The sequence below is a fragment of the Lynx rufus genome, unplaced genomic scaffold, assembly GCF_022079265.1.
Source record: "Lynx rufus isolate CCGP_SWC_20201006 ecotype Redwood Valley unplaced genomic scaffold, mLynRuf1.p SCAF_6, whole genome shotgun sequence".
Taxonomy (NCBI): domain Eukaryota; kingdom Metazoa; phylum Chordata; class Mammalia; order Carnivora; family Felidae; genus Lynx; species Lynx rufus.
Genome location: NW_025814878.1, coordinates 130,898,829 through 130,924,706, shown reverse-complemented (window position 1 = coordinate 130,924,706; position 25,878 = coordinate 130,898,829). Strand labels below are relative to the sequence as shown.

At 48.1% G+C, this 25,878-nt stretch overlaps 1 protein-coding gene across 1 annotated transcript in view; it reads right to left on the bottom strand.

Annotated features, from left to right (window-relative positions):
- Positions 1-25,878, bottom strand: part of PHACTR1 (phosphatase and actin regulator 1) — a 216,292-nt gene that overhangs the window by 51,524 nt on the left and 138,890 nt on the right. The window contains exon 5 of the mRNA XM_047101806.1: positions 17,417-17,738. Coding sequence (XP_046957762.1) covers positions 17,417-17,738 — 322 coding nt within the window. The remainder of the gene's footprint in view (positions 1-17,416; positions 17,739-25,878) is intronic.

The following is a 25,878-nucleotide window of genomic DNA, read 5'->3' as shown; positions in this document are numbered from 1 at the left end:
GGCATTAGGCCACCCACCTCGTGAAACAGGGACTGGTCATGGTGATCGGCAAGCACCTGTTGGGGGCCCTCGAGATACTTCTGAAGACCCCGCCTGGCCAATCACTTCATCTTGCTGAAGTATGCATCTAGCAGGTGATAGAATGTCTAATTTACCACAAGGATATACAAAGGATAAAAAAGGTGCCTCCCGGGAAGCGAGGTGCATCCATCAGAAGGGTCTGATTCATAAATATCCACTGGCTGCCAGCGGTATGTGAGGAAAGGTGCTGGGTAGAAGGCAAATACCCAGATAATCCCACACATCGGGTCACTGGGGAGCCAAAGGGCAGCAAGAAAAAACAAAGGAGAGGAGAGTTAGCTGAGGGGAGGCTGGAAAGTTTGTTATGGGACCTCAGTCTGAGGAGTCAAGATATACACACCCGAGTTCAAGTTTTGCCACTGACTGTCAAATCTTTACAATGGGCTAATTATTTAACCTCTCTGAGCCCCAGTCCCCTTGGGCAAAATTAGGTAAACCTATCGTAAGAGGAGGGTTCGTGCATGTGACGTGCCTGTAAACGAGGCCCTCTCCTGGTATTTAGAGAAATGGCCTTCCAAGTGGATTCAAAGTACTCTCAGCTTCAGACTGTTCACACCGCTGTCAGGGCAACTTGCCAAAACCCCAGATCGTCTTGCTTCGCCCATTAGGATTCTGAATACCTGCCCCGTCCACAAAACCAATGCTCCAAGAGTGACACAAAGGGAAAATCCAGTTACCTTATGAGCTATACTAGTCAAGGCCAAGAACTAAATCAACGTAAACGGACCACCTGATTACATCTGGCCTCCACCCCTGGCGTTTGTGGGCAGGAAGGGGAACACCTAGCCGAACATCAGTCTTAGTAAAGGCTGGTTTTCTATATTAGAGTTGTCACTTAGCAGATCTGCTCCCAGGAAAAGTTCTCACTGTTAAAGAGAAGTGAAAACCATCGGCCTGGGAGCAATAGTTTAAACACAGCATGATGTGCAGGACCCTGCACAACTTGACCCATATTATTATTATTTTTCAAAATGTAATGTATTGTTAAGTTGGCTAACATACAGTGTGTAAAGTGTGCTCTTGGTTTTGGGGGTAGGTTCCCGTGATTCATCACTTACATACAACACCCAGTGCTCATCCCAACAAGTGCTCTCCTCAATGCCCATCACCAATTTCCTCCATCCACTGCCCCCGCATCAACCCTCAGTTTGTTCTCTGTATTTAAGAGTCTCTTAATGGTTTGCCTCTCTCCCTCTCTGTAACTATTTTCTCCCCCTTCCCTTCCCCCATGGCCTTCAGTTAAGTTTCTCAAGCTCCACATATGAGTGAAAACATACGATATCTTTCTCTGACTTATTTTACTCAGCATAATACCCTCCAGTTCCATCCACGTTGCGGCACATGGCACGATTTCATTCTTTCTCATTGCCAAGTAGTAGTCCATTGTATATATAAACCACATCTTCTTTATCCATTCATCAGTTGATGGACATTTAGGCTCTTTCCATAATTTGGCTATTGTTGAAAGCACTGCTAGAAACACTGGGGTGCATGTGCCTCTATGCATCAGCACTCCTGTATCCTTTGGACCCATATTATTAAACCCACCCTCGTTCCCTGTTCCCCATCGCCATGTAACTTACCCCTCAGCCACATGCAACGACGTGTTACATGCTCTTGGCCTGGAATGTGCTCCCCTCCCACCTCCACGGGGTTAATTTTATGCAGCTTTTAATATCTGTGTCAGGCGATGCCTGAGGTGATGCCTATGTTCTCCAGGGACTCCACCACTGCGAAAACTGTGATCATCTGTTTGCTTGCTGCCTCCCCTCCCCAGCCAAGCTGTAGTCTCCTTGAAGGGCAGGCACTTTCATCAATGGCTTAACGACAAAAAGGGGGCATCCTCATCAAATATGTGGAAGAAGTGAGGAAGAGAAGGAAAGGAGGGAGTGGAAAAAGTGAACATTTACTGGTCGGGTTGTCCACTGTTCTAGAAACTTCCACATCTGGCATCTCATTTCATCTTTATAACAACTCGGCAGGAGAAGTGTCATTATCCTTGTTTTGGTAGGCAGGAAAGTGAGGCTCTGGGAGGGCAATTAATAGGCCCGTGAGGACCCAGGTCGTACAGAAGGGGGTGGGAATTTGAACTCATCATGTTTTAGTACGCTGTACCTAAAAACTGAATTGGGATACTGGGAAGACTGTGAACTTACATTAAAGACAAACCCCACTAACTGTACATGTGCAAGGTGGAGGAAACGTGTACAAGATAGCATTACTTCTTTGTAAGTATTTTAAATCTTACTAACCAGAGTAAGTAATAGTGTTCTACCTTGCCACAGTCAGGCCACCCTTGGGCATGGAGTTTAAAGGCTTCATCTTGGACGCTGCATTGTAAGGGGTCAGGTTGGGAAAGGGACTCATCTGTTGACTCATCTGAGGACCTCATCACGCTGACTGCCTTGGCCTCTTTTGCTCCAAAAGGCAGAGGTGAGTAGTTGCAATAGAGCCTCAAATATTTACTATCTGAACTATCAGAAAATGTTTTCTGAAATTTGTGTGGAACCACAAAAGGCCCCAAAGAGCCAAAGCAATCTTGAGAAAGCAGAACAAAGCTGGGGTGGGGGTGGGGGGATCATAATCCCAGATTTCAAGATATACTACAAAGCTGTATGGTACTGGCACAAAAACAGACATGCAGATCAACAGAAAAGAACAGAGAACCCAGAAATAAACACACGCTTTAATGGTCATTCGTCTACAACAAAGGAGGCAAGACTATACAATGGAGAAAAGACCATCTCTTCAATAAATGCTGCTGGGCAAACTCGAGAGCCAAATGCAAAAGAATGAAACTGAATCACTTTCTTACAATATACACAAAAATAAACTGAAAATGGATTAAGGACCTAAATGTAAGACCTGAAACCATAAAAATCCTAGAAGTGAGCATAGGTAGGGCTCTCTTTGGCCTTAGCAACAACTTTCTGGATTTGTCTCCTCAAGCAAAGGAAACAAAAGCAAATTAAGCCATTGGGAATACACCAAAAGAAAAAGCGTTTGCACAGCACAGGAAACCATCAATAAAACAAGGCGACCTACTGGATGGGAAAAGATATGTGCAAATGACACATCCAACAAGGGGTTAATAACCAAAATATATAAAGAACTTCTACAACTCAATATCAAACAAACAAACCAATTAAAATATGGGCAAAGGGTCTGAACAGTTTTCCAAAGAAGACATCCGATGGCCAACAGACACCTGAAAAGATGATCAACATCATTTATCATCAGAGAAATGTAAATCGGAACCACAATGAGGTATCACCTTACACATGTCAGAATGGTGTGGCAAAAAATACCAAGTGTTGGTGAGGATGTGGAGAAAAAGGAACCCTCATGCCGTGTTGGTGGGAATGCAAACTGGTGCAGCCACAGTGGAAAACAGCATGGTTCCTCAAAATCTTAAAAATAAAATTAAAAAATAAAACTACCCAGGGGTGCCTGGGTGGCTCAGTCGGCTGAGCGTCCGACTTCAGCTCAGATCATGATCTCACAGTTCGTGAGTTCGAGCCCTGCGTCGGGCTCTGTGTTGACAGCTCAGAGCCTGGAGCCTGCTTCGGATTCTGTGTCTCCCTCTCTCTCTGCCCTTCCCCTGCTCATGCTCTGTCTCCCCCTCGCTCTCAAAAATAAATAAACGTAAATTAAAAAAAAAAAAAAACAAATAAAACTACCCTACTCCACTACTGGGTGTTTACGCAAAGAAAGTGAAGACATGAATTCGAACACATGTATGCCTGGTATGTTTATTGCAGCATTGTTTAAAATAGCCAAGACATGAAAGTAACCTAGGTGTCCTTCAATAGATGGATAAAAAGGATGTGGTATATACATCTATATAGACAGACAGACAGACATATATCTGTATCTCCACGATGGAATAATGCACCGCCATAAAAAAGAGTGAGATTTTTGCTGTTTGCAACAACATGGATAAACCTAGAGGGTATTATGCTAAGTGAAAGAAGTCAGGGAAAGACAAATACCATATGATTTCACTTATACGTGGAATCTAAAAACCAGAACGAATAAGCAGAAACAGACCCATGAATACAGAGGACACACTGGTGGCTGCCAGAGGGGAGATGGGTGGGGGGGATGGGCAAATGGGTGAAGGGGAGTGGGACGTACAGGCTTCCAGTTACGGAAATGAAGAGGTCACAGGGATGAAAGGACCGCATGAGGAATACAGTCAATGGAAAAACAACAAGCTTTTCTGATCCCTGGCTTAAACCAACGTTTCCTAACCTTGATCACACCTACACTCACTTCATGTGTGTGTGTGTGTGTGTGTGTGTGTGTGTGTGTGTGTGTGTGCGCGTGCCCGCCATATTTGAAGTCCATTTATACTATTTTTTTTATTTTAGAAAGAGAGCGCGTGAGTGGAAGAGGGGCAGATTGAGAGAGAGAGAGAGAGAGAGGCAGAATCGTAAGGAGGCTTCATGCTCAGTGTGGAGTCCGATGCAGGGTTTGATTCCATGATCCTGGATTGTGACCTGAGCCGAAATCAAGAGTCTGATGCTCATCTGACTGAGCCACCCAGGTACCCCTCTGTCTCTTCCCAAACTAAAACATAAATAAAGAACACAAACACCATTTCAGCCTCATCTTAAGCAACAGCTTTGTAACCACGGGTTTTATGTGCTAATTATTATGTGTGTTTAGAACTTAGGTTAAACTAAATACGCGACTGTTAAAAACTTTTAGAGAAAAGTTGTCCTACGCTCAACTGATGTGCTACCAAGAATGCATATCTCACATTTTAGCTAAATAATGGCTTAGACCAGATTTTCTCGGCATCGGCACGATTCCCATTCGGGCCGGACAGACAAGTCCTTGTGGTGAGGGTCACTGCAGGGGGCTTAGCAGCGTCCCTGGTCTCTACCCAGTAGATACCAGTGGCACCTTCTCCACTTGTGGCAACCGAAAATATCACCTGACATTGCCAAAATTCCCGTGGGGGCAAAACTGCCCATTTGGGAGCCACTGGCCCAGGATATCCACAACAGCTTTGCTACTTGCCGTGTCCTCAGAGTGGTACCATGTAAGTCTCTCCAAGGCACCCGTGGCAACGACCGTTGGGAATCCACAGCAGCCGCTGAATGATCAGGAACCGTCCGGATCCTTTCTCCTAAGTTCTTGACCTGCTGTGTCCCAGGCTGGTCCTTGAGGGTGCAGCCATCCCACTGATGCTATCAGACGTCCACTGCAGAAATTCCCTGCATCCCTGCTCCAGGCCCTGAGCGGTCACCCCACCAATGCAAGAGCTCCGAGCGGGCTCTTGAGTGAGCCAGGTCAGTGATTTACAAAATGACACCCCAGTGGCCCGAAAGAGTCACCACACCAACTGGGGACCCGGTCAAACTCCTGGAGGAAAAAGCTGACTCATGTAATAAGATCCCTTCTAGACCATTCACAGCAAAACTCCTTGGGATGGAGCACTGAGTTTGCTTGGCATTCAGAGGGATCTCATTGCCTGTGGTTTGTGTTCGAGGTTCCTCTCCCCAGTTAGCTGCCTGGGAACTAGAACCACAGGTAAACATAAAGCCTCTAATCCCTGCTTCCCGATTGGAACCTTCCTTTACCGTTACCATACTACTGCACACAAAGAGGGTAACAGTTGACATTTTAACAGCTCCCCCTGTGCCACATACTGGTTCAGGCAAGCCTCGCAACAACCCTGTTGGGTAGGTACTACTGTCATCCCCCCGTTTTAGAGAGAAAAAGTGAGGCACACGGCCAAGGTCACAGCTGCAGTGGTGCAAGCGTTACCGATCTCAGGCAGTAAGACAGCAGAACCTTACCCCTTACTGACGTCACCGTACCACTGCCCAGGCAGAAGCGGAAGTCCTGCTATGGCTTTGAACCTTTCCCTGCTTCCAGAACCTTCCCCTCCCCACCATCTCTAGGGCTGCCAGACAGCTCTGATGGGGTACTTCTCCCACTGGAGACTTCTGAAGGGTCTCACTGTCACCGTGATAAAGTCCACCCCCTGTGGCCTGGACGAGGGGGACGCCTCATGAGATGGTCCTATGCTTCCTTTCAACCTTCTCTGTTACTATTCTTCACCCCAGAGCCGGCCACACTGGGCCGCTTGCTGCTTCCCAAGCACACTGGGAGCCTTCCTGCCTCCTCTCTGTTCCTGCCATCACTCAGGCTCAGAACTATCCCTTTGGAGTGTGGCCTGGGGCATTCCCCTCCCTTCGGGGATAGCTCATGTGCCATTGCTTTTGAGCAACCTTTTCTGACTTTTCTAATAGAAACCAGGCCCTTCTCTCTGCTTCCAGGCCCTGAGCCCACCTCTGAGAGAGCACTGGTCACCTTACGTTGTGATTATGTGTCTATGCATCTACCCCCTGCCCCACCTACCGTGAGCATCGCTGATGGAGGCGGGTTATTAATTATCTTTATCCCCCAGCCCCGTTTTTGTGCATGCTTTTGGAACTGATGGAAAAGTCAGGCAAATATTTGAACTGAAGTCTCCTGGAATCAGAGTAGGACGCATCGTATCTATGATTTAATTCATAAAATAACGATCCCCGTGACCTTTAGAGCCTTGCCCTCGTAGGGAAAATATCCTTGTGGAAGGAGAATTAAGGTTTTGGAAACTGTGATCTAGAGAGTGTTTCCCTAAGAAAATAATCTGAGATAAGGCAAAGAGATCTCGGCAAGGAAGAATGTCATGGTACCCACGTGCCTTCCATCTTGGGACTACGTGAGCACAGAACACGTGTAAGAAAGAGTTAAGGTCATTATGTTTTCTAATTAAAAAAATTTTTTTTAAACATTTATTCATTTATGAGAGACAGAGTGTGAGCAGGGGAGGGGCAGAGAGAGAAGGAAACACAGAATCCGAAGCAGGCTCTAGGCTCTGTGCTGTCAGCACAGAGCCTGAAGCAGGGCTCAAACCCACGAACCACGAGATCATGACCTGAGCTGAAGTCGGACACTCAACCGACTGAGCCACCCAGATCATTTCCAATTTTATACTCACATTTTCCAATTTTATACTCACAGCCTATCAGGTCACTTCCATTAAGACTGTCCAGAGTTAGACTGTCTTGTAAGGTGAGGTAGTTGGGCTAGATGAAATCTAGGTGGTTTCTTCTTCTATGACATTCTATAATGAATTTAAATAAACACCAAAGGCCCTAAATTATTCTCCAGGGATGGGGAAAAAGAGGAGATTCTGTTTCCCCTTCACGTAGCTCCAAATGTTGTAATTTTTTCAGCAAATGTCTTAGGGATGAACATGCAATGATATTTACGACACATCGGACAGCTGTGCCATTTTGACTATTTCCATTCTACGCATTAAAGATAGCAGGGGCTCCACGGCTCAGGATGAAGGAGTGGGGGGCATCCTGCCAAAAAATGACAATAGCTAACACAAATGGTCCTTTAAGGGCCCTAGAAAAGTGCTGTGTAAATGTTCATCATCTCATTTAATTTGCACAAAACGCTGCAAAGTTAGGAAGGGTACTGTTATGATCTTACGGACGAGGGCATTACGTTTCTCAGAAAACAAGTGATCGCGTGGTTGTGATCACGGCAGGGACATAAACGTGGGTTTATGTCCTGAGCCTGTGCCCTCGGCATCACCCATGCCGTCTTGTCCCAGAGAACCCTCGATGACGACGATTTTCTTGTACATGTACGTGCTGTGAAATGCCGTCTGCACCCCAAATTCCAGAAAACACACTGGGAAACATAATTTTCCATCTATCAAAAAGCAAGGATAAGAGATGCTCACAGAACCCAACTACTCTCTTGCTAGGAATTTTGCTTTGAAGAGCCCCAAGGCTATTATGGAACACAGAAGCAGGTCTGAATTCTGGACTCAGGCAGCATAATAGTTTCAGGGTGAGTAGGTGTTCAGGCAGAAGAGGACGCAAGAGAGAGGAGAATAACTGAGAGGCTGAATAATCCAGCCTTGGATAATGCAGTGCTGTCACTAAAAAGGGGGAATGCAGTGGGTGTCTTGTGGCCACATTGATGCCTATATCATTGAGGGTAGAAAGGCCTCACCATCATCTCGTCCCACTTCCCTGCCTTATTTTTCTTCAGTGCCCCCTCCCTGCTTTAAGCACATTATGTTTTCATCAGTCTCCTCCACTGAAACATAAGCCCACAAGGATGCGGACGCTGTTTTGCCTTCGTTGACCAAAAATGGTATCTTCCCTCAAGGAAAAAAAAAAAAAATGAACCAACAGGAGAGTATAAAGAAGAATTTACCTCAAACGGGATGCCTACTGCTTTCAACACACTGAAAACAGAAAACGTCTAAAAGCTTGAGAGCAAAAGGGCAGTCCTACATCAGAAAAAGCATACGTTTCCAACTCTCTGCTCCTTCGTCGTGTCCCCATGATACATTGCAGAAGTGAAAAGTTTTATTTGCTCACTCAGTCCTATCTCCAAGAAGAATAACATTGATCGAGTCTTTGGAAAATCCGACTCCCCCTTTTGACTCTTAGTAAGCCAAGTAGGAAACACACAGATTGAGATTACAAACACATCCCTCAGATTTCCATCCACCTCCCCTCCGCCATTTTCCTATCATTTAAATAGTCACATGTTTCTAAGAAATCCTTGGACTTTGAAAATTAAGAGCCTGTCTTATCTGTCATGTTTACTACTGGTAAGGGAGAAAGAGCTTTTTTTTTTTTTAATAATTCATAAAGAAATGCATGCCAAAACCTCTACAAGAATTCAGGGTCATGACCACAGTTGGCCTCTTGACAAGGAAGCTTCATAATCATAGCTTTACCTCCATCACATGGTTAACGGGCAGAGGTTAACGGGCCTCATCCATGCGTCGGGGGATTATCAAACACCTTTGATACTCTTTTAGGAAAATGGGGACAGGTTTTGAAATTAAAAACCGTCTATTTTAAATCCTAATCTTCCTTGAAAATACTTGGGGACCATTTTATCATCCCTTACTGAAGGAAAACGTGTAATAAGGAGAGACCGCTTTCTGGCATCGGATTTCAGACGCAACGCTTCGTTAAAGTTTTTAAGACGGAGTTAATCTCCTCGAAGGACAGAGAAAATTGATTATCTACAAATGTAACACTGAAAGTGAAATGAGACTTCCAGAGGAACAGCTTTTGAGTTCTGGGGCCCACGAGTTACAAAGAGAGTTTTCGGACGGGAGAGAGAACGGTTTTCTTCCTGGAGACCAAAAACGTGTGAGAAATTAGGGTACAAGTTGCAGCGCCCGAGGCTGAAGAGTGACAGAAATAACCACTGAAATCCAAGAAAATCGTTAATCGGCTTCATTTTAGGCAAGCAGGCTCGCTTTGTGTGTTTTATCGTGGCCTTCTAAGATAAGAAACTCAACATCAGAGCTTTGTTCTTTGTGGGGTTTTTTTTGGTGGGACTTTAGTCAGCAGGAAACTATGCCGTTCTATATATAGACTAGGGTCTGAGCCTTCTCGAGTGGAGAATGTGTTTGGAGCTTCGTTCTCCCCAGCAGTGGTGATGAATTTAAATTAATTCATTCACAACCCTTTCTCTGCCCTTTACGAGGACCAGGGACCCACATTTCTGAAATCCTGTCTGGGCTGGGTGTCAGAAAAGAAAACCCTAAGGCACACCCAGTCTGACCCGCAGCCCACCCTTCCCAGCATCCTCCGGTCCTGACGGAGGAGCCAAACAGTGGTGGCTTTCTCACACGACTTTGTCCGCAGACACCAGCAGGAGTCTTGGGTCACGCTTGGCTGGATGCCAGGAGGGTAGGACGTGCAGTGAGGAGGCCTATGCTTGAGACCCGGTTGGGCCACTCACCAGGGTCTCACACACCAGGTTTGGTTCCTCATCAGCTGAATGGAGAAACCGGTTTGCTTTCTCAGAGGATAATGCTGGTGTGGTGAGCTTCCTATCGGTCAATGCTGGGGGTGGCGGTTTTAACTAGGGCTATACTTAAACCCTGGCCATTTTTCATCAACCAGTCATTATGGATATTGCCCATGAATTTATCAAAACACTTCCTTTAGCGTTTTTGTATTTTTTGCCTGAAAAATCTTCCCGGACAACGGTTTCTGAGAAGACCAAAGAATCAACAGTCATGCATCGGGCAAGAGCAGGGTTTCTGCTCACGCACACTTAGGAATTCAGGAGCAGATTCTCTTTTGAAAATATACTTCCCTTTTTTTTATCCTCTCAAGACTTCAAAAGATGCCAATGGTTTGCGCGGTCTCATTAACCTTCCTTTTAAGCAGTCTGTCCCTCACCTCGCAGGGGAAGATCGGTCTTGCTCCCAGTGACCTCACCTTGCACTGAAATCACGTCACGCCCCCCTTAGAATGAGAGTTAAATTATAAAACACTGCCGACGTGCCACCACTTGAAGATAAATGTATGCTTCACAAAGATATGACCTAAAGTAGGAGGCTGACGATACCGGTGTTGAGGTCAGGGACAAATACGGTCATCAATACGAGGAGGAAAGTCCTTTCCCGGAAACGCATTTCTTTAAAAACGCACGTTGTTTCATATGTGACGAACAAAACACTGAACTTCTTCAAACCAGTGCTACTTTATACGCAAATGACATTTAGGTGCTCAGTTTCGTCCTTGCCAGGGCACCAACGTACATCTGCTTACCATCACAGAACACTCTGATTTGTAGACGGAAGCGTTATTAACACAAGCAGTAATTAGACTGTTACGGCTACAAAAAAACCCCTTGGAAATCATCTAGTTCAGGACCATGAATTATTCTTTAGAATTCCCTGTGACCCTGGAGGTCACATGAAAAAAAAGTACTTGTCACCATGGAATGGATTTATCCTAGGACTATGAATCAGCTGTGCCCTTTGAAAGTTCTCTAATTCTGGAATAGTGGGATTCGAAAGATTGAAGGAATCTTGGGGGCGGGGGCTACTGATTTCATTTGCTTCTGTCCAAAGTTGAAGTTATTTCTTTTTTTTTTTTTTAATATTCTTGACAGGTAGTAACTTAATCCCCAGCTAATATATAAATATAAAAATGGGGACATTACAAGCAAGCACACTAAACTAGTCATATCCCTACACTTATCAATATTATTATTTTAAAGGAAAGGCCACAGATGTTATTGTGTGACTACCACAATGCTTGGCATGTGGTAATCAATAAGCATTGCTGAGAGTTCAGCATGGTTCTGGAAGCCTTTCGGCATCTGGTTGACCATCACTGGTCTGGACTTGCTCATACAGCCATATTTCCAGAAACGTTCACATTAGAGTTAACAACCTACTTCAGTCTATCTAACATGAGGTTATGGAGTGGGACAGGTCCTGAGCAGAGATCAGGAGAGAAGATGACCATCTACAAACCAAGGAGAGAGAGGCCTCAGGAGAAACCAGCCCTGTGACACTTTGATCTTGGACTTCCAGCCTCCAGAGCTGTGAGCACAGAAACTTCTGTCGTTTAAGTGCCCTAGTCTGCGGTCCCTTGTGATGGCCGTTCTCGAAAACGAATTCAATCATGATCTGATTTTTGAAAAAAAAATTTTTAATGTTTATTTTTGAGAGAGAGAGAGAAAGACAGAGCGCGAGCGGGGGGTGGGCAGAGAGAGAGGGAGACACAGAATCCCAAGCAGAGCTCCAGGCTCCGAGCTGTCAGCACACAGCCCGATGTGGAGCTCGAACCCACGAACCGTGAGATCGTGACCTGAGCCGAAGTCGGACACTTAACCGACTGGGCCACCCAGGCCACCCCATGTCATGATCTGATTTTTGTTACACATTGTCTGTCTGACTGAAGGGGAAGGAATGGAAACAGGAGACCAGGAGGGAGGGACAGTGGAGGTTAGGCCACTGGGTAGCAGGAGCAGGTACAAAGTGGCTCTCAGTATAGACCTGATAGGATTTGCAGACCCATCAGACATGAAATACAAGATAAAGAAGGGCGTTAAGGTTGATGTCCAGATTTCTGGCCTGAGCAATTGGAAGTATGAATTTTCCTTTTCCTTAATTAAGCAGGAATCCTTTAAAGTGTATTCCCTTAAGGGGCGCCCGGGTGGCTCAGTCGGTTAAGCGTTTGACTTCAGCTCAAGTCACGATCTCTCGGTTTGTGGGTTCGAGCCCACATCAGGCTCTGTGCTGACAGCTCAGAGCCTGGAGCCTGCTTCGGATTCTGTGTCTCCCTCTGTCTCTGCCCCTCCCCTGCTTGTGCTCTGTGTCCCTCTCTCTCAAAAATAAACATTAAAAAAAATTTTTTTTAAGTTTACTTATTTTGAGAGAGAGACTGCGTGGGAAGGGTAGAAGAGAGGGAGGGATGGAGGGAGGGAGAGAGAGAGAGACAGACAGACAGAGAATCCTAAGCAGACTCTGCACCATCAGTGCGGAGCCTGATGTGGGACTCAAACTCACGAACTGTGAGATCATGACCTGAGCTGAAATCAAGAGTTGGCCACCTAACCAACTAAGCCACCCAGGCGCCCCTCCCATCGTCATTTTACTAATAGGGAAGCCAGAGGACAAGGAACCGATGAACTGAAGTAAGATGAGAAAATTAGTGGCTGATTACGATTTTAGGTCTGAATTCCAGGATTTATGTCAACTAGATCACAGAGCGTACTGCAGGTATTAAAAACCACATGATACCTGGAATGATAAAACATCACTTTCAAAAAAGATACGAATCATCAGGAAAGGAAACGAAGACCATGTGATTTCAGGAAACCGACAAAAACAAAATCTCCAACAAGACTGGATCAAACCGATTTGCGATGTGCCTTTTAGGGGCCACTGAAGGGTGACTTTCCATGGAATCTGGTGTAACATTCACTACTGCCTCTTGGACACTTTCAGGGCGTGCCATGTAACAAGACAACTGATTGGATGGACTAAGTCCCTCGAATCAAAGGCAAAAAGAAAAGGCGTCAGGCTGAAATCCCAGCAGTTTACGATTTTGGATCCTAGACGCCTACCGTGACGCGGGGGCGGCCTCCAGCTTGGCCACGCAGGCGAGGGCAGCCCCGTGACCTCGGATAAACACGGCCCCCTTCAAGTTTGCTTCAACTTAGTCTCTAGTTCCTTCCCTCCTCCTGTACCCCTCCCCCCAGAACGGGTGAGCCAATGCTGTGAGCGACCAACCCCGTGTCACATTTTTGTGTCATTGAGCAAGTTCAGGTTAGAGTAATTTGGAACGGATTGAGAGTATTCTTGGGAGACCACGAACAAGACGATAAACGGTCTAGAAGCCATCTCAATAAATGATTATTATAACGAGTTAGGGATTATTCGTGCGGAGGAGAGAAGCCCTTCATAAAGTCAATGGTAGCTACCTTCAAAGCTTGGGAAGCTTTTCACAGGCAGGGAAAGAAAAGTGAGGGGGTATAAGTTATGAGAAGTAAAGCTTTTGACCTAACGTAAGAAATAACTTTGTAATAATCGTACCTTCTTGACAACGGGGTGGGCTATCTTGGGACCCAGGGAGGTTCCTGTTCTCACGGGGAGTAGAGGACAGGTGGTCAGGAACACTGCAGTAGCCAGTGGGCTGGCTGCCTGGGTGCTTTTTATGGTCCTTTTCAATGATAACATGACAACGTATTCAGATTTATGGCCCAAAGTCTGGCACGGATGCTGCTTAATTCTTCATTCGATTTTCGCATTACTTATAGTGTTCCGTCAGGATCAGGCCACAGGTCTGCACCAATGCCCTACACGTGACATCCCATGAGACCCCGGGGTCTTCGCAGGTGGCACGCGCTTTGCATAAGTGCTCAGTAATGTCTCTTCCTTCTTTCAGTGTTTTTTGGGATCACTGGAAATTGGCGGGAGAAGGGCGAAATAACTCTTCCTTTCTGTGTTAAATTTGGTCAGAACAAGAATGAAATCATGTTGACAGGCAACCGGGAGAAGTTTTAGGCAGTAAAAAAGAAGGGCAACATCACCAGAGAGAGCGGCGGATCCCGCACTGAACTAAAAGGTGGCCTGTGACTTCAATGCTTCAGATCCTTCCAGGACTCCTGGACGCTCAGAAAAATCCCTCCATCTTTTAAAAAAAATTTATTACATTTATTTATTATTTTGAGAGACAGAGAGCCCAAGTTGGGGAGGAACAGAGAGAGAGGGAGAGAAAGAGAATCCCAAGCAGGCTCTGCACTGATTGCACAGAGCCCACTGAGGGGCTCAAGCCCACGAACCGTGAGATCATGACCTGAGCCAAAATCAAGAGTCGGATGCTCAACCAACCGAGCCACCCAGGTGCCTCCAAATCTCTCCATCTTTATTTCTTTCGGTGGTAGGCTTCTCTTTCTCTGGAGGGTGATCTTGTTAGAGTGATATATACACGAATTCCCTATGTCCTGGCTGGTCTATCAGAACAACCCTGTGTCTTGACCGAAGACAGGAAGGGAGTGAGACAGGAAGTGATAAGAGTCTGAGGGTAGCACGGAGCACAGGGGGCTGCCTTGGTCGTGCTGTTCCCTTTCCTATCCCCTGTGTCCACATTATATTGTGATATTATGGAACAGAACAAATCTGTTTTCTTGGATTCATTTCAGTAAAGAACCTGACCCGGTCTGGGTCCAAAAGACCTATCCATTGGTCTACACTCAACTGAAATGTTCTGCAAACACGCGCAGAAATGACTGAAGAACAGCGTGTCACTTGGTTAGTACTTTCCATGGAAACTCTTAAAGTGGCATCCTTTGAGTAGAGACGTATTTAGCAACTAACATGCTGTCCTGAGTTCCTGCGAGAATCTCTTTCAATTGATTCAAGTTCCTACGAGATACGAAGACTTACTCGATATATAGTCGGCGTGGGGATCGGGAATTATGTTGAGTATTAGCTGTCTCCAGGACAACAGTTGTCCTGTTGCGGAAAGAGTTCTGGATTTGCATTAGGAAGACCCAGGCTGGGGAATGTGTCCCCTCGATTTACTACCTGGGATGGTGCTTTTCAACACATCTGTGAGGAAGGACCAGTTCTGTTGGCCGGTTGGTTGGGGTATTTATATTTTCAATCTATCACAGACTGATGCTTTTGTAAAACATGATAGAAAATATATAAAAAATGAAACCCTTTTCTATTATCATATTCAACAGACATAAAATCATTGTCCAATCAGTAGGAAAGTGTCTAAAAGCTTGCTCTCAGTTTCTGTACCTATAGGGTTGCAGATGGCCAACAAGCAATCTGTGGACCACTCTTCTGAGAAGCTGGCATTGGGGAGCTCACTTAGCCTGCCTTAGTTTCTCTACTAACCCAGCCTCCCTAGCCGATGTGAGGATTAAGATGATAATAGTCCATCGAAGACTAAAAAGTGTCATCCAAATTTGAAACGACTACCTTCCTTATTAACAATAACAGTAGTTGGAAAGGATGGTAAGGGGCCAAAGCAATCTTTTTTCAGTGAGGGTGGATATACCACCACGTCAGAGTTCCTAGCAACGACTACTTCCTCTGGAATCAATTAGAGCCCAAACCCAGAATACATGGCTGAGAGTCTGGACACTAGATCAGAAAGCTCCTGACCAGGTTCATCTTGCCTCCGGCCCTCTGGTGGCCAGCAGGCCCTCCAGACTACAATTCTCCCATCTGTAGGACCCAGCTGACAGCTGTCACTACTCTGGGACAGATACAGACGGTCCTGAACTCCAGACACCTTCTGCACGGTGGAGTGCAACACTTTCTTCCTGTGATGCTAGGGAATTAGGTCAAGCAACATGCCTTGGAATCACGCTGGGAAATCCGGCAGAAGTGGGGTGGTATTTGAACACACACACAGACACACACACACACACACACACACACACACACACACACACACACACACACATTCAGAACGAGTCCTTCAGATTCTCTTCGCAGATCTCCCAGCAAGGTAACTAGAGGAGGATTCTGGAGAAGGAGGGGGCCGCATCAGGTGTGGCTAAACATTAATGGCTCAGTAATCAGGCTACAGCACCCCGCCTCCTTCATCGGCAAAAACAAGGGCGTGCCTTTCTACCTCTCCTCGCCCCCTACTTCTCCACTGCTGTCCTGCCGGCTCCCATCCTTTCTTATTTCATATTCAAATCATCTTTCTCCATCATAAAAATAATATACACAAAATAGAAAATTAGTACAGAAATATATGTAATAGACAAATAAAAGAATTTCTCTCCTTCTCCCCATCTGAGGGATAGCCACTATTTTTTTTTAAATTTCTTTAATGTTTATTTATTTTTGAGAGAGAGAGAGAGACAGAGAGAGAGAGAGCGAGCACAAGTGGGGGAGGGGCAGAGACAGAGAGGGATGCACAGAATCCGAAACAGGCTCCAGGCTCTAAGCTGTCAGCACAGAGCCTCACGTGATGCTTGAACTCATGAACCTTGAGATCATGACCTGAGCAGAAGTTGGACGCTTAACCAACCGAGCCACCCAGGTGCCCTCCACTATTAATAACTGTGTGTATATGTTTTCAAGAAATGTTAAGAGTTATAGAAGCATATGTGTTATATATAAAACACATATATGTTACTCTTTATACGTATTTATGTACTTACATATACTCACATATAAATACATATATTAATATATTTATATTTAAAACTTACATTAAATATATATTTTATATAATATATAATTTATTACAAATGTAAATGTTTAATATGTATTATATATCTATGTATTTATATATTTACACATATGCTATTTATACAGTACATATGTGGATACATCTGTTGCTTTTTCTTTTTTTTTTCAGAGAGAGTGGGGAGAGGGGCAGAGGGGGAGGGGGGGGAGAGAGAGACAGAGAGAGGGAGAGAGAGACAGAGACAGAGAGAGAGAGAGAGGGAGGGAGAGGGAGGGAGAGGGAGAGAGAGGGAGAGAGAGGGAGAGGGAGAGGGAGAGGGAGAGAGAGGGAGAGGGAGAGGGAGAGGGAGAGGGAGAGAGAGAGGGAGAGGGAGGGAGAGGGAGAGAGAGAGAGAGAGAGAGAGAGAGAGAGAGAGAGAGAGAGAGAGAGAGAATCCCAAGCAGGCTCCACACTGTCAGCACAGAGTCCAACGTGGGGCTTGATCTCACAACCCTGGGATCATGACCCGAGCTGAAATCAAGAGTCAGATGCTCAACCGACTGAGCCATCCAGATGTCCCACTTCTCCTTTCCGATAAATGTGACAGGCGACATTTTTTTTTTCTTCCATACTTCCCTTGACATTCGGTTTTCGGTCTGGTTTTACTTTCAAACTCCCCTCCCCCCCCCCCCGCCCCCCACCCCAAGTGAGAATGAGCCCTTACCCTGGTCTTGATATTCCTCAGTCATGGTCAGATCCCGACCACCTTACCCGGCCGAGCCCACCCCCCTCCTGCCCTGCCTCCCGTCCCCCCCCCCCCCCCCCCCGCCAGTTACCTTTCCAGCCTCTGCATGGTCATGGCCAGCGTTTTGTTCAGCTCCTCTATCATCCTGCAGCCGGAGGGGTGCATGGGGAGGGAGCCGGTGGTGGAGGGCAGGTGCGGCCCGAGGCTGCCGTACTGTAGCTGGTGCTGGATCTGGGACGGCAGGACCGTGTGGTGGTGCTGGGCCCCGCTCTGCTGGCCGCTCTTCTGGGCCGCGTAGGACGCCAGGGAGAGGTCTGGCCCCCCTACAGGCATACAGATCATGACTTTCTTTGGAGGTAGCGGAGGGGACAGTTTCACTGGCAGACAAGGCAATTTCACAGGGGCGCCAGGATCTGCAGCACAAGGAGGGCGAGAGGCACACGTGAGTTCTGGGGGGGTGGGGGGGGCGGAAGAGACCTAGAACACCACTCGTACCCACCTTGGGACTGTGGGCACGGACGCGGGCCCCCACTGAAGACACCAGCAGGGTTGGTGACGCCCACCCAGCACCCACCCGCTCTGGTTTCCCGCCTCGAGGGAGCTCAGGGACCCAGGGATTAGCCATGTGGGTCACACGGCCATCAGGCTAAGTATTAGGCTCACCAGCAGCAGGAAGGGGAAGTGAATGCGCTCTATGTGATCACAGAAACCCCTGGAACTTTAACCAGACCTGCTCTAGGAAATGGCATGGTGTCTACAATTTTACCACTGTCATGTGAACATAATCCTTTTCAGCCGGCACTTTCTTTTTAATTCTTCTTCTTCTTCTTTTTCTTCTTCAATTTACACCTTACGTCCAAGTTGATTAGCATAGAGTGAAGCAATGATTTCAGGAGTAGATTCCTTAGTGCCCCCTGCCCATTTAGCCCATCCCCCCTCCCACCACCCCTCCCGCAACCCTCTGTTTGTTCTCTGTATTTAAGGGTCTCCTGTGTTTTGTCCCCCTCCCTGTTTTGATATTAGTTTTGCTTCCCTTCCCTTATGTTCATCTGTTTTGTCTCTTCAAGTCCTCCTATGAGTGAAGTCATAGGGTATTTGTCTTTCTCTGACCAATTTCGCTTAGCATAATATCCTCTAGTTCCACCCACGTAGTTGCAAATTCACTTTCTTTTTTTTTTTTTTTTCAACGTTTATTTATTTTTGGGACAGAGAGAGACAGAGCATGAACGGGGGAGGGGCAGAGAGAGAGGGAGACACAGAATCGGAAACAGGCTCCAGGCTCTGAGCCATCAGCCCAGAGCCCGACGCGGGGCTCGAACTCCCGGACCGCGAGATCGTGACCTGGCTGAAGTCGGACGCTTAACCGACTGCGCCACCCAGGCGCCCCGCAAATTCACTTTCTAACAGGCATGGGACTAGAAGCCAGCCCTAGGTTCAAGTCCACTAATGGCATGTCCCTCCACAAGTGACATCAGTACTGCTAGCCTTAATTCCCTCATCTGGAACCTGGGGATGATGCTTTAGGAGGATTCGTGGTCACAGGGCTCAGGTGCCCCCACGGGGAGGCAAGGCTTCCACGGTCTGTGGGCTATTTAGCTCATCTCTTCACGTCCACACTTGACCTCCATGAAGTCTGAGCATGGTGACTGGGCTCATTGGCCTACTCATGTGGCATCCACAGTTGGGCTGTTCAAACTGTACAGAGGCTCCACTACCCATTCCTGGGCCCCAGTGGCAGGTGCACACACCCAACACCCCTTGGTTCCATGACAATGTCTCTGAAGCTTCCCAGAGATGCTCTAAACTTAGGGGAGCTTCGGGACAGACCAGCCCTTGGGGCATCTTTGGGATGGCCTTGCAAATTCCGGGACATGATCTAGCACCGGTGGGGGGCATGGTTGGGTCTTGTGGGCTGTGGGTGGGCCTGGGAGAAGCCTAGCCAATAAGAGCAAGATGGTGGGGAGGGGGAAGGCCGTACGGCATGTGTGTGATGCAGACAGAGCTCTCTGAACTTGACAGCTGGAATCCACATCAGGGGGCACTGCAGGGTTCTGGGGACTTAGAGTTTTCTCCAAGTATCTGTCTGCTTCCCGTGTGGCCTTCTATAGTTTAACCCCCACAGTTCTGCCAAAGTGACATCCTGAGGGCACCAACCTGATGTCACTCCTTTGTTTAAACCCCAGAGATAGAAATAGAGCCCGCCTTCCTGGCACATCATCCATGGCTCCCATGGTCTGCGTTTAGATGTTTAAGTCATCTCTCTATGCTCACACTTTCCCTCCTGAAGCCTGCTCTGGTTCTCCTGTTAAACACAGCCTCTCCGGGGCGCCCGGGGGGCTCAGCTGGTTAAGCGTCCGACTTCAGTTCAGGGCATGATCTCACAGTTTGTGAGTTTGAGCCCCGCGTCGGGCTCTGTGCTGACAGCTCAGAGCCTGGAGCCTGCTTTGGATTTGGGTTCTGTGTCTCCCTTTCTCTCTGCCCCTCCCCTGCTCACGCTCTGTGTCTCTCAAAAATAAATAAACATTAAAAAAAAACCCGCCTCTCCTACCATATCCGAAAGACTGTAGATCAGCATCTCCTACTGTTTCTCTCCTGTGGATTTTACCTATTTGCCGGCCCCCAAATTCAGTGTCCACCCTCCCCTAAATCCCACACAATGTGTGGCCTTTGTCCCTCACGTCCTCCACATGGGGCTGTCACGATCTTCCCTGGTCTCCTCAAGGCTCCCGTCGCTCAGCACGATGCTACTCCTACGTCACAGAGAAACCCAAGGTGTGCATGCGAGGCCTCCCCTTCCCTCCAGAACCACTGCGTTCCCCAAACTAGCTGATGTCTGCACACCCCTGGGCCTTCTCCACTTTCTCTCAGTTTGGAACATTCCTCTCTGTTTTGTCTTCTTGGCCAATTCCTCCTCTCCCTTCAAGATCCAGCTCAAAAATGACCTGCCCTGAAGAACCTTCCTGGGTCCTTACCTCCCTCCTTCCATTCTGCACCCGGCAGACCTACCTTGGGCACGAGGTAGGTCAGTGCTAATGGCAACAGTGGCATCATGATGACAGAAATAACTCTAGCCGCCCCTTACCCCATGCTTACCATGTGCCAGATACTGTTCTAAGTGCTTTTCATTTCAGTCCTCACAAGGAGCCTCTGGCATAGACACACAGCATCTCACTTTTACAGACGACGGCACCAGAGTCTGAAGATACCCAACAGCACTTCCTGCTTACATAGCTGTCTCCTCTCCTGGAGAACAAGGACCTCGGATAATTTGTCATTCTATGCTTAGCATCTTGCGCGGTGCCCAGCTCACAGAGCGAGAGGCTCACAACATGTTTCTAGAACGGGCTGATGCTACGAGGCTCTGCTGTGGGATGAGTTCTCACCTTCCCCAGAAACAGATACTCTCGGGATGGGAAAAATGGGAGCGTAAGGTGGATAAAAATTTCAGGATCACGCAGCTGTGGGTGTAGGGACGCGAAACCGTGGATCCTAGAGCTGAGATACGAGGAAGCCTAGCAATTCCAGGAGGCCTGAGAAAAGATTGCTCCCCAATGCCAAAATGGCAGCCCATCATGACCACGGGGTTCCCTCATGCTCCTCCACAAAGGCTCACCCTGTTTGTCACCAGCCCCCAAGCACAGGACACAAGGTAACCACGTTCAGGAGCATGACCAATGGTGCTCACCGCAAAGTGGCTGAGATGTAGAAACTCACCCCCCTCTGTCCAGTTCCTGCTACCGAAGGGTCCGCTCCCTTGACTCTCGGAAGCCCTCACACAAACCTAGCAAATGCAACGTGTACGGAAGTGTTAAGGGTTTCTGCCCAAGAACTCTTAGCCCGTCCTTCCTTCCTTTGCAGATCTAAGGCAGTAGCTAGGTGCTCACTCGCTTGGGCAGGAGGAAGCAGAGCCAGGAAGGCAGCATGGAATGGTCTACCTGGGAAGGAACAGTGATTACCTTGAGTTCTACCCATCTCTGTAACCTATAATGTCCCGCACACACTCTACCACACGACTTCCCGTCACCACGACTCCAGCAAAGCGTCCTTGGTTTCTTCACTAGGAAAATGGCCAAGGGAACACCAGGACTTCTATCAGAATGGGTAAGGAAGTAATGACCGAACTAGCGAACACGGTTACTTTCCTTGCTCAAGAAAGGAGATGCCGGGGTCCCAGGGGACCCCTTCTCTTTTCCTGCATCTCCTTTCCGGTTGTTTTACTCTACACGGTCATCAATTAAATAGGTGTGGGAAATGAAAATGAATTATTTAAGGTAATTTTTAGCCCGGTAGACCTGGCATAAAGAGAGGAGATTGGGAAAAAGGGTCACATCAGCTGGAATTATCCGCTTTCAGTGAATTCGCTCTGCCATACCCATCTTTCTCCAACATGGTAGACAAGTGAGGAGGGTCTAGGCAGCCTGGATCTTCAGTAAGTTTCAGTGCCTGTTTTTCTATCTTTATGACATCTTAATACCACGTCATTGCTCATAACAGATCTGGAGCCATTCTGAGTGTCTGTCTATGACTTTATCTTTGTGTCCCCTGCAAACTTCTGTGTTCTCCGCCCCCTTGACCACTGCACCAGTCTGGGGCCTCAACTCCTCTTACTGGGTGGATAGCAGGGTCCACCCTCCTAACCCACCTGCACCCCATAGGGGCATCTCCCTACAGCACGAGTCATGCCGGAGGTCCCATGAGGACTCCCTGCCCCAGTCAGTGCTACGGGTCATCCAGCCCAGCCCAGCCCAGCCCAGCCGGTGCCTCCTGCCCTACAGCTCCCTGGCCAGGCCAAGTTTCCACACTGAGTTTCTCAGGAACCATGCTCATCCTCAGGGCTTTTGTCACACCTGGCCCCCGAAAACAGCCTCCCAGGTCCTGCGGGATGATCAAGATTGCATTCACCCTTCAAAGCGCAACTGAAGACCCGACGTCCCCCGTTGCGGCCTCTCCTGCTCCGAACTCCCGCGGCCCTGATGGTCAGGGCCCTGATGGGGTCACCTCCGTTTAATTCCGCCCGATTCTGTACAGGTCAAGGCCAGCTGCATTTGGATGGCTCTTCCCACATGTGCTACTGCTGTCCCCACGGGATGCCCAGAGTGGAGCGTGGGGAAGCCCAGGCTCCTGCAGCCTCATGGTCCTCAACCCCAGGGGCGCGTCACCCTCATACCGATGCCGACCCGCCTGCCCTTCTCAGGGATTCTATCGGGGTGCGGGGCGCCCCGCCGCGTACTTTTTACAAGCCATGTCTGAAAACCCCTCAACTTCTTACTCCTGCCCTGTTCTCTGAAAACGAAACACAGAAGGGCGCTCATTCTTAAGCAGAGTTCTTGGACCACCTGCAGCGGTCCCAGCACTGAAGCGGTCCCCAGGCTTCACCTCTGACCTGCTGAATGGGAATCTCTGAGCCAGGGGTTTGGAGTTTAGCTGCTTCCCAGGTGCTCCCCGGTCAGGAAGTGAGAGGAAAGAATCGGGGAGAACCACTGATTTGAGGGTGCCGAACTGCTCGAAGCACGGTGCTGCCCGAGGCAGGGATACGATGCATCGGTTCCATCCGGCCCCTGGGCCGGTCCGCGGCATGGTCTCCAGGTTCTATTTCTACGCCCCCAACCTACAAAGAGTAAAAGACCAATCTGCAGGAGACCAAAGTACTGAAAGCTAAACTATCGGAGATCCACTCACCTCACCAGTAGCTGTGCCTAAATCTAACGTCTGCATTGAGGGACTTGTCTTTAAACGGATTTGTCTGATGGCACTCCCAATTTAATTGTCTCTTTATAAAAATCACTTATCATTGAGCATCTCGGGGATGAAAAGATTTCCTATATCCTTCTGGGTGAATTTTTCTCTTTTATTTGCTTTAGAATGCTTTAAGGACATTTCAGACAAGTTTGCCTAAAGAGCCTGTCTTCAAAATTTTGTCTCAAGCAATAAATACTTAATCAGATGTCTCGCTTTTCCTACCGAGTTGATTCAGTGCATGAGATCCCTCTTGCCTCCTTCTTGCTGATTTTGAAACGCCCTCTGTGTGCTTCTGTGTGCAGTTATTAAACAAATGAAGAGCCGTATACCCAGTACTCATTTCTGTTTAATGAGCCACTGGCATTTTTGTGACAAGGATGACAGACGGAGATGAATGGATTGGGGACGCCCTGCATGACTTCACGGTTTCTTTCCAAGAGGCCAATTTCTCAAGGCAGTGATGTCACCCACTTCACTAGGCAGGTATGGGAGAGACAGGTTCCTGGGCCCCCCTTGCAGATTCAGATTCAGCACGCTTACAGTGGGGTCCAGGAGTCTGCTTTGCAGAGAAGCTCCCGGATCACGGTGACCTCGGTCGAGACCACCCTGAGAAAGAGCCCCCAGAGGCATTCAATCACTTCCAGCATTCGTCACGCTAAACACAGAAGATAAACTGTAAAATCAAACACTCATCCAGCTCTGTTTCAGTTTTCCAATCTGTGAAATGGGGAGGAATTAGGAGGTCGTAGGCTTCTTGAGCCAATTACATAATATCAGTACGTACCCGGGGCAGCACGGTGCCTGGTACTCGGGTAATGAATAGTAGCTATGAATCTGGTCGCTATCATTGTCTTCATTACAGAACTGCTCCCTCAGGGGCTCATCTATTCCCCCCAAGGTTGGTTAAGGTGCCATCACTAGGCTCTCATGGGTCCTGTATTTCCCTTTGTCACGGCCTCTCCTACAGTCAGTTCAGTCCACTTCATTTTTCTTGACTTGCTGCCGATTTTTACTTGCAGTAGATATGACAAGTGACACATTGCTTGTATCCTGCTTGGTGCGGCTGTTTCCTCACGTGGCCAGGGACAGGAACTGGGCCCAGGGCATAGCAGGTGCTCCATAAACATCTCTTGGTTTTCCTTCTCGTCACGTCTTCGGAGCAGCGGGAAAAGGTAGAACTTAATGACCAGGGTCTCCTATGCGAAGGCTCTGCTAATCAAAGTGGGGGGGGTGGTCCGTGGACCGGCAGAGGCAGTGACTCTTGGGAGTGAGTCGGACACGCAGATTCCCAGGGCTCAGCCCAGGCCTTCTGAATAGAATCTGCGTCTTGACAAAGTCCCCGGGGGACTCTGCACCCGACAACTCCAATAGGCTATCTTCTAAGAGCCACTGTTTTGCGAAGAGGCTGCTCCCTCGTGCAAAATGGGATGCGCGCAGGGCCCTCTGGGGGCGATTTTGCTCCTGCACCTGCTCTCGGAGCGCTGAGCAGGGGCGGTGGGAGGCTTCTCTTGCAGGCCTGCGAAATCACCCAGGTCTCAGCAGAGCTGAGGTTTAATCCCAGGTCCAAGACCAAGGAGCTCTGTCACTTTGCCTGAGACGTTAGCCTTCCTGAGCCTCAGTTTGCTCATCTATACAAAGGGAGCATAACCCGCCTTACTGTCTACCCAGCTTCTTCACGGGGACCAGCGGGCTGAAATCCAGCCTGAGGCCTGTCCCGGGAAGGGCAGTCACCCCCAGAGGAAGGGGCCGCCTTCTGTGAATTCATTCTTCCAAAGGGCACCGATTTATAGTTTTTTTACAACTTTTAAAAATAACTTTCTATAACTTTACAAAGTCCCTGAACAGTGAGCGGAGAGCCTGAGTGTAAATCTGTGCAGCTGAGTCCTTGATCTGTAAAAGGAGTTCACCAAATACAGGCTTCGTTGGTTCTGAAAAAGTAATACATTCTCTGCGTCTCCCCACAGGTTGCCGCGAGGGTCGGACGAGGCGGACACACTCTGATCTGCGGACCGCCGTATACCTCTGTCCCGTTGCTTGCAGGGCACTTGCTGAACCCTGGGAGACAGTCCCCCTCGGCCTGATGCTGCCCGGCTGGCGTGGGAAGCGAGAAGTCAAGACAGCAACGGGGAGTGTGGTGGCTTGACGTGTGGTGGTTCTAAGTCAGTAGGCGAAAACCCAGCTGCAAGTGAACCAAATAACGGGAACGAGAGCTTCGGAAGGACCGTCCCGGCAACCTTCCGGGCTTGCGGCAAAGCGGTGCGGGAAGAAAAAATAGGCACAGCCATGGGGGTTCCGGGTGCTGTCCTAAGACACGCTGCCCTGCATGGGCATTGAGGGCTGGCAGGAAAGAACCCAGAACCTGGAATGACAGAATCCAGGCTCTCTGTGGTTCAGCAGCTGGGAAGGATAGCAAATCCTTATGTGTGTGCATGGGGGTGGGGGTGGAATTCAGACTCTTTACCTCTAAAAATCCAGGGATCAAGAAGGTCTCCTTTACCTCGATAGCACCTCGCAGAGTAAAATACTTTGCATCCATGGGAGGCATGGTGTTTATGGGTTGCCAGAGGACCCACTCTAGCTCCTGCATTTATAATGATGATTGTGGCTGGTCCTGCTGGGGCACGCACAGAGCTCTCTGCTTGCTGCCTTCGAAATGGATGAGTCCTCTGCAGCCCGACCGATGGAGATGCAGCATATTCATAAACCTGTCTATGCTGATGGAGTGCAAAAAGCAAAATAAACCAGTTCCAGAGAGCAAGGAAAATAAACTCCAACTGTGGGTGTCACGGAGCCATAAAACCCAAGAAGCTCTAT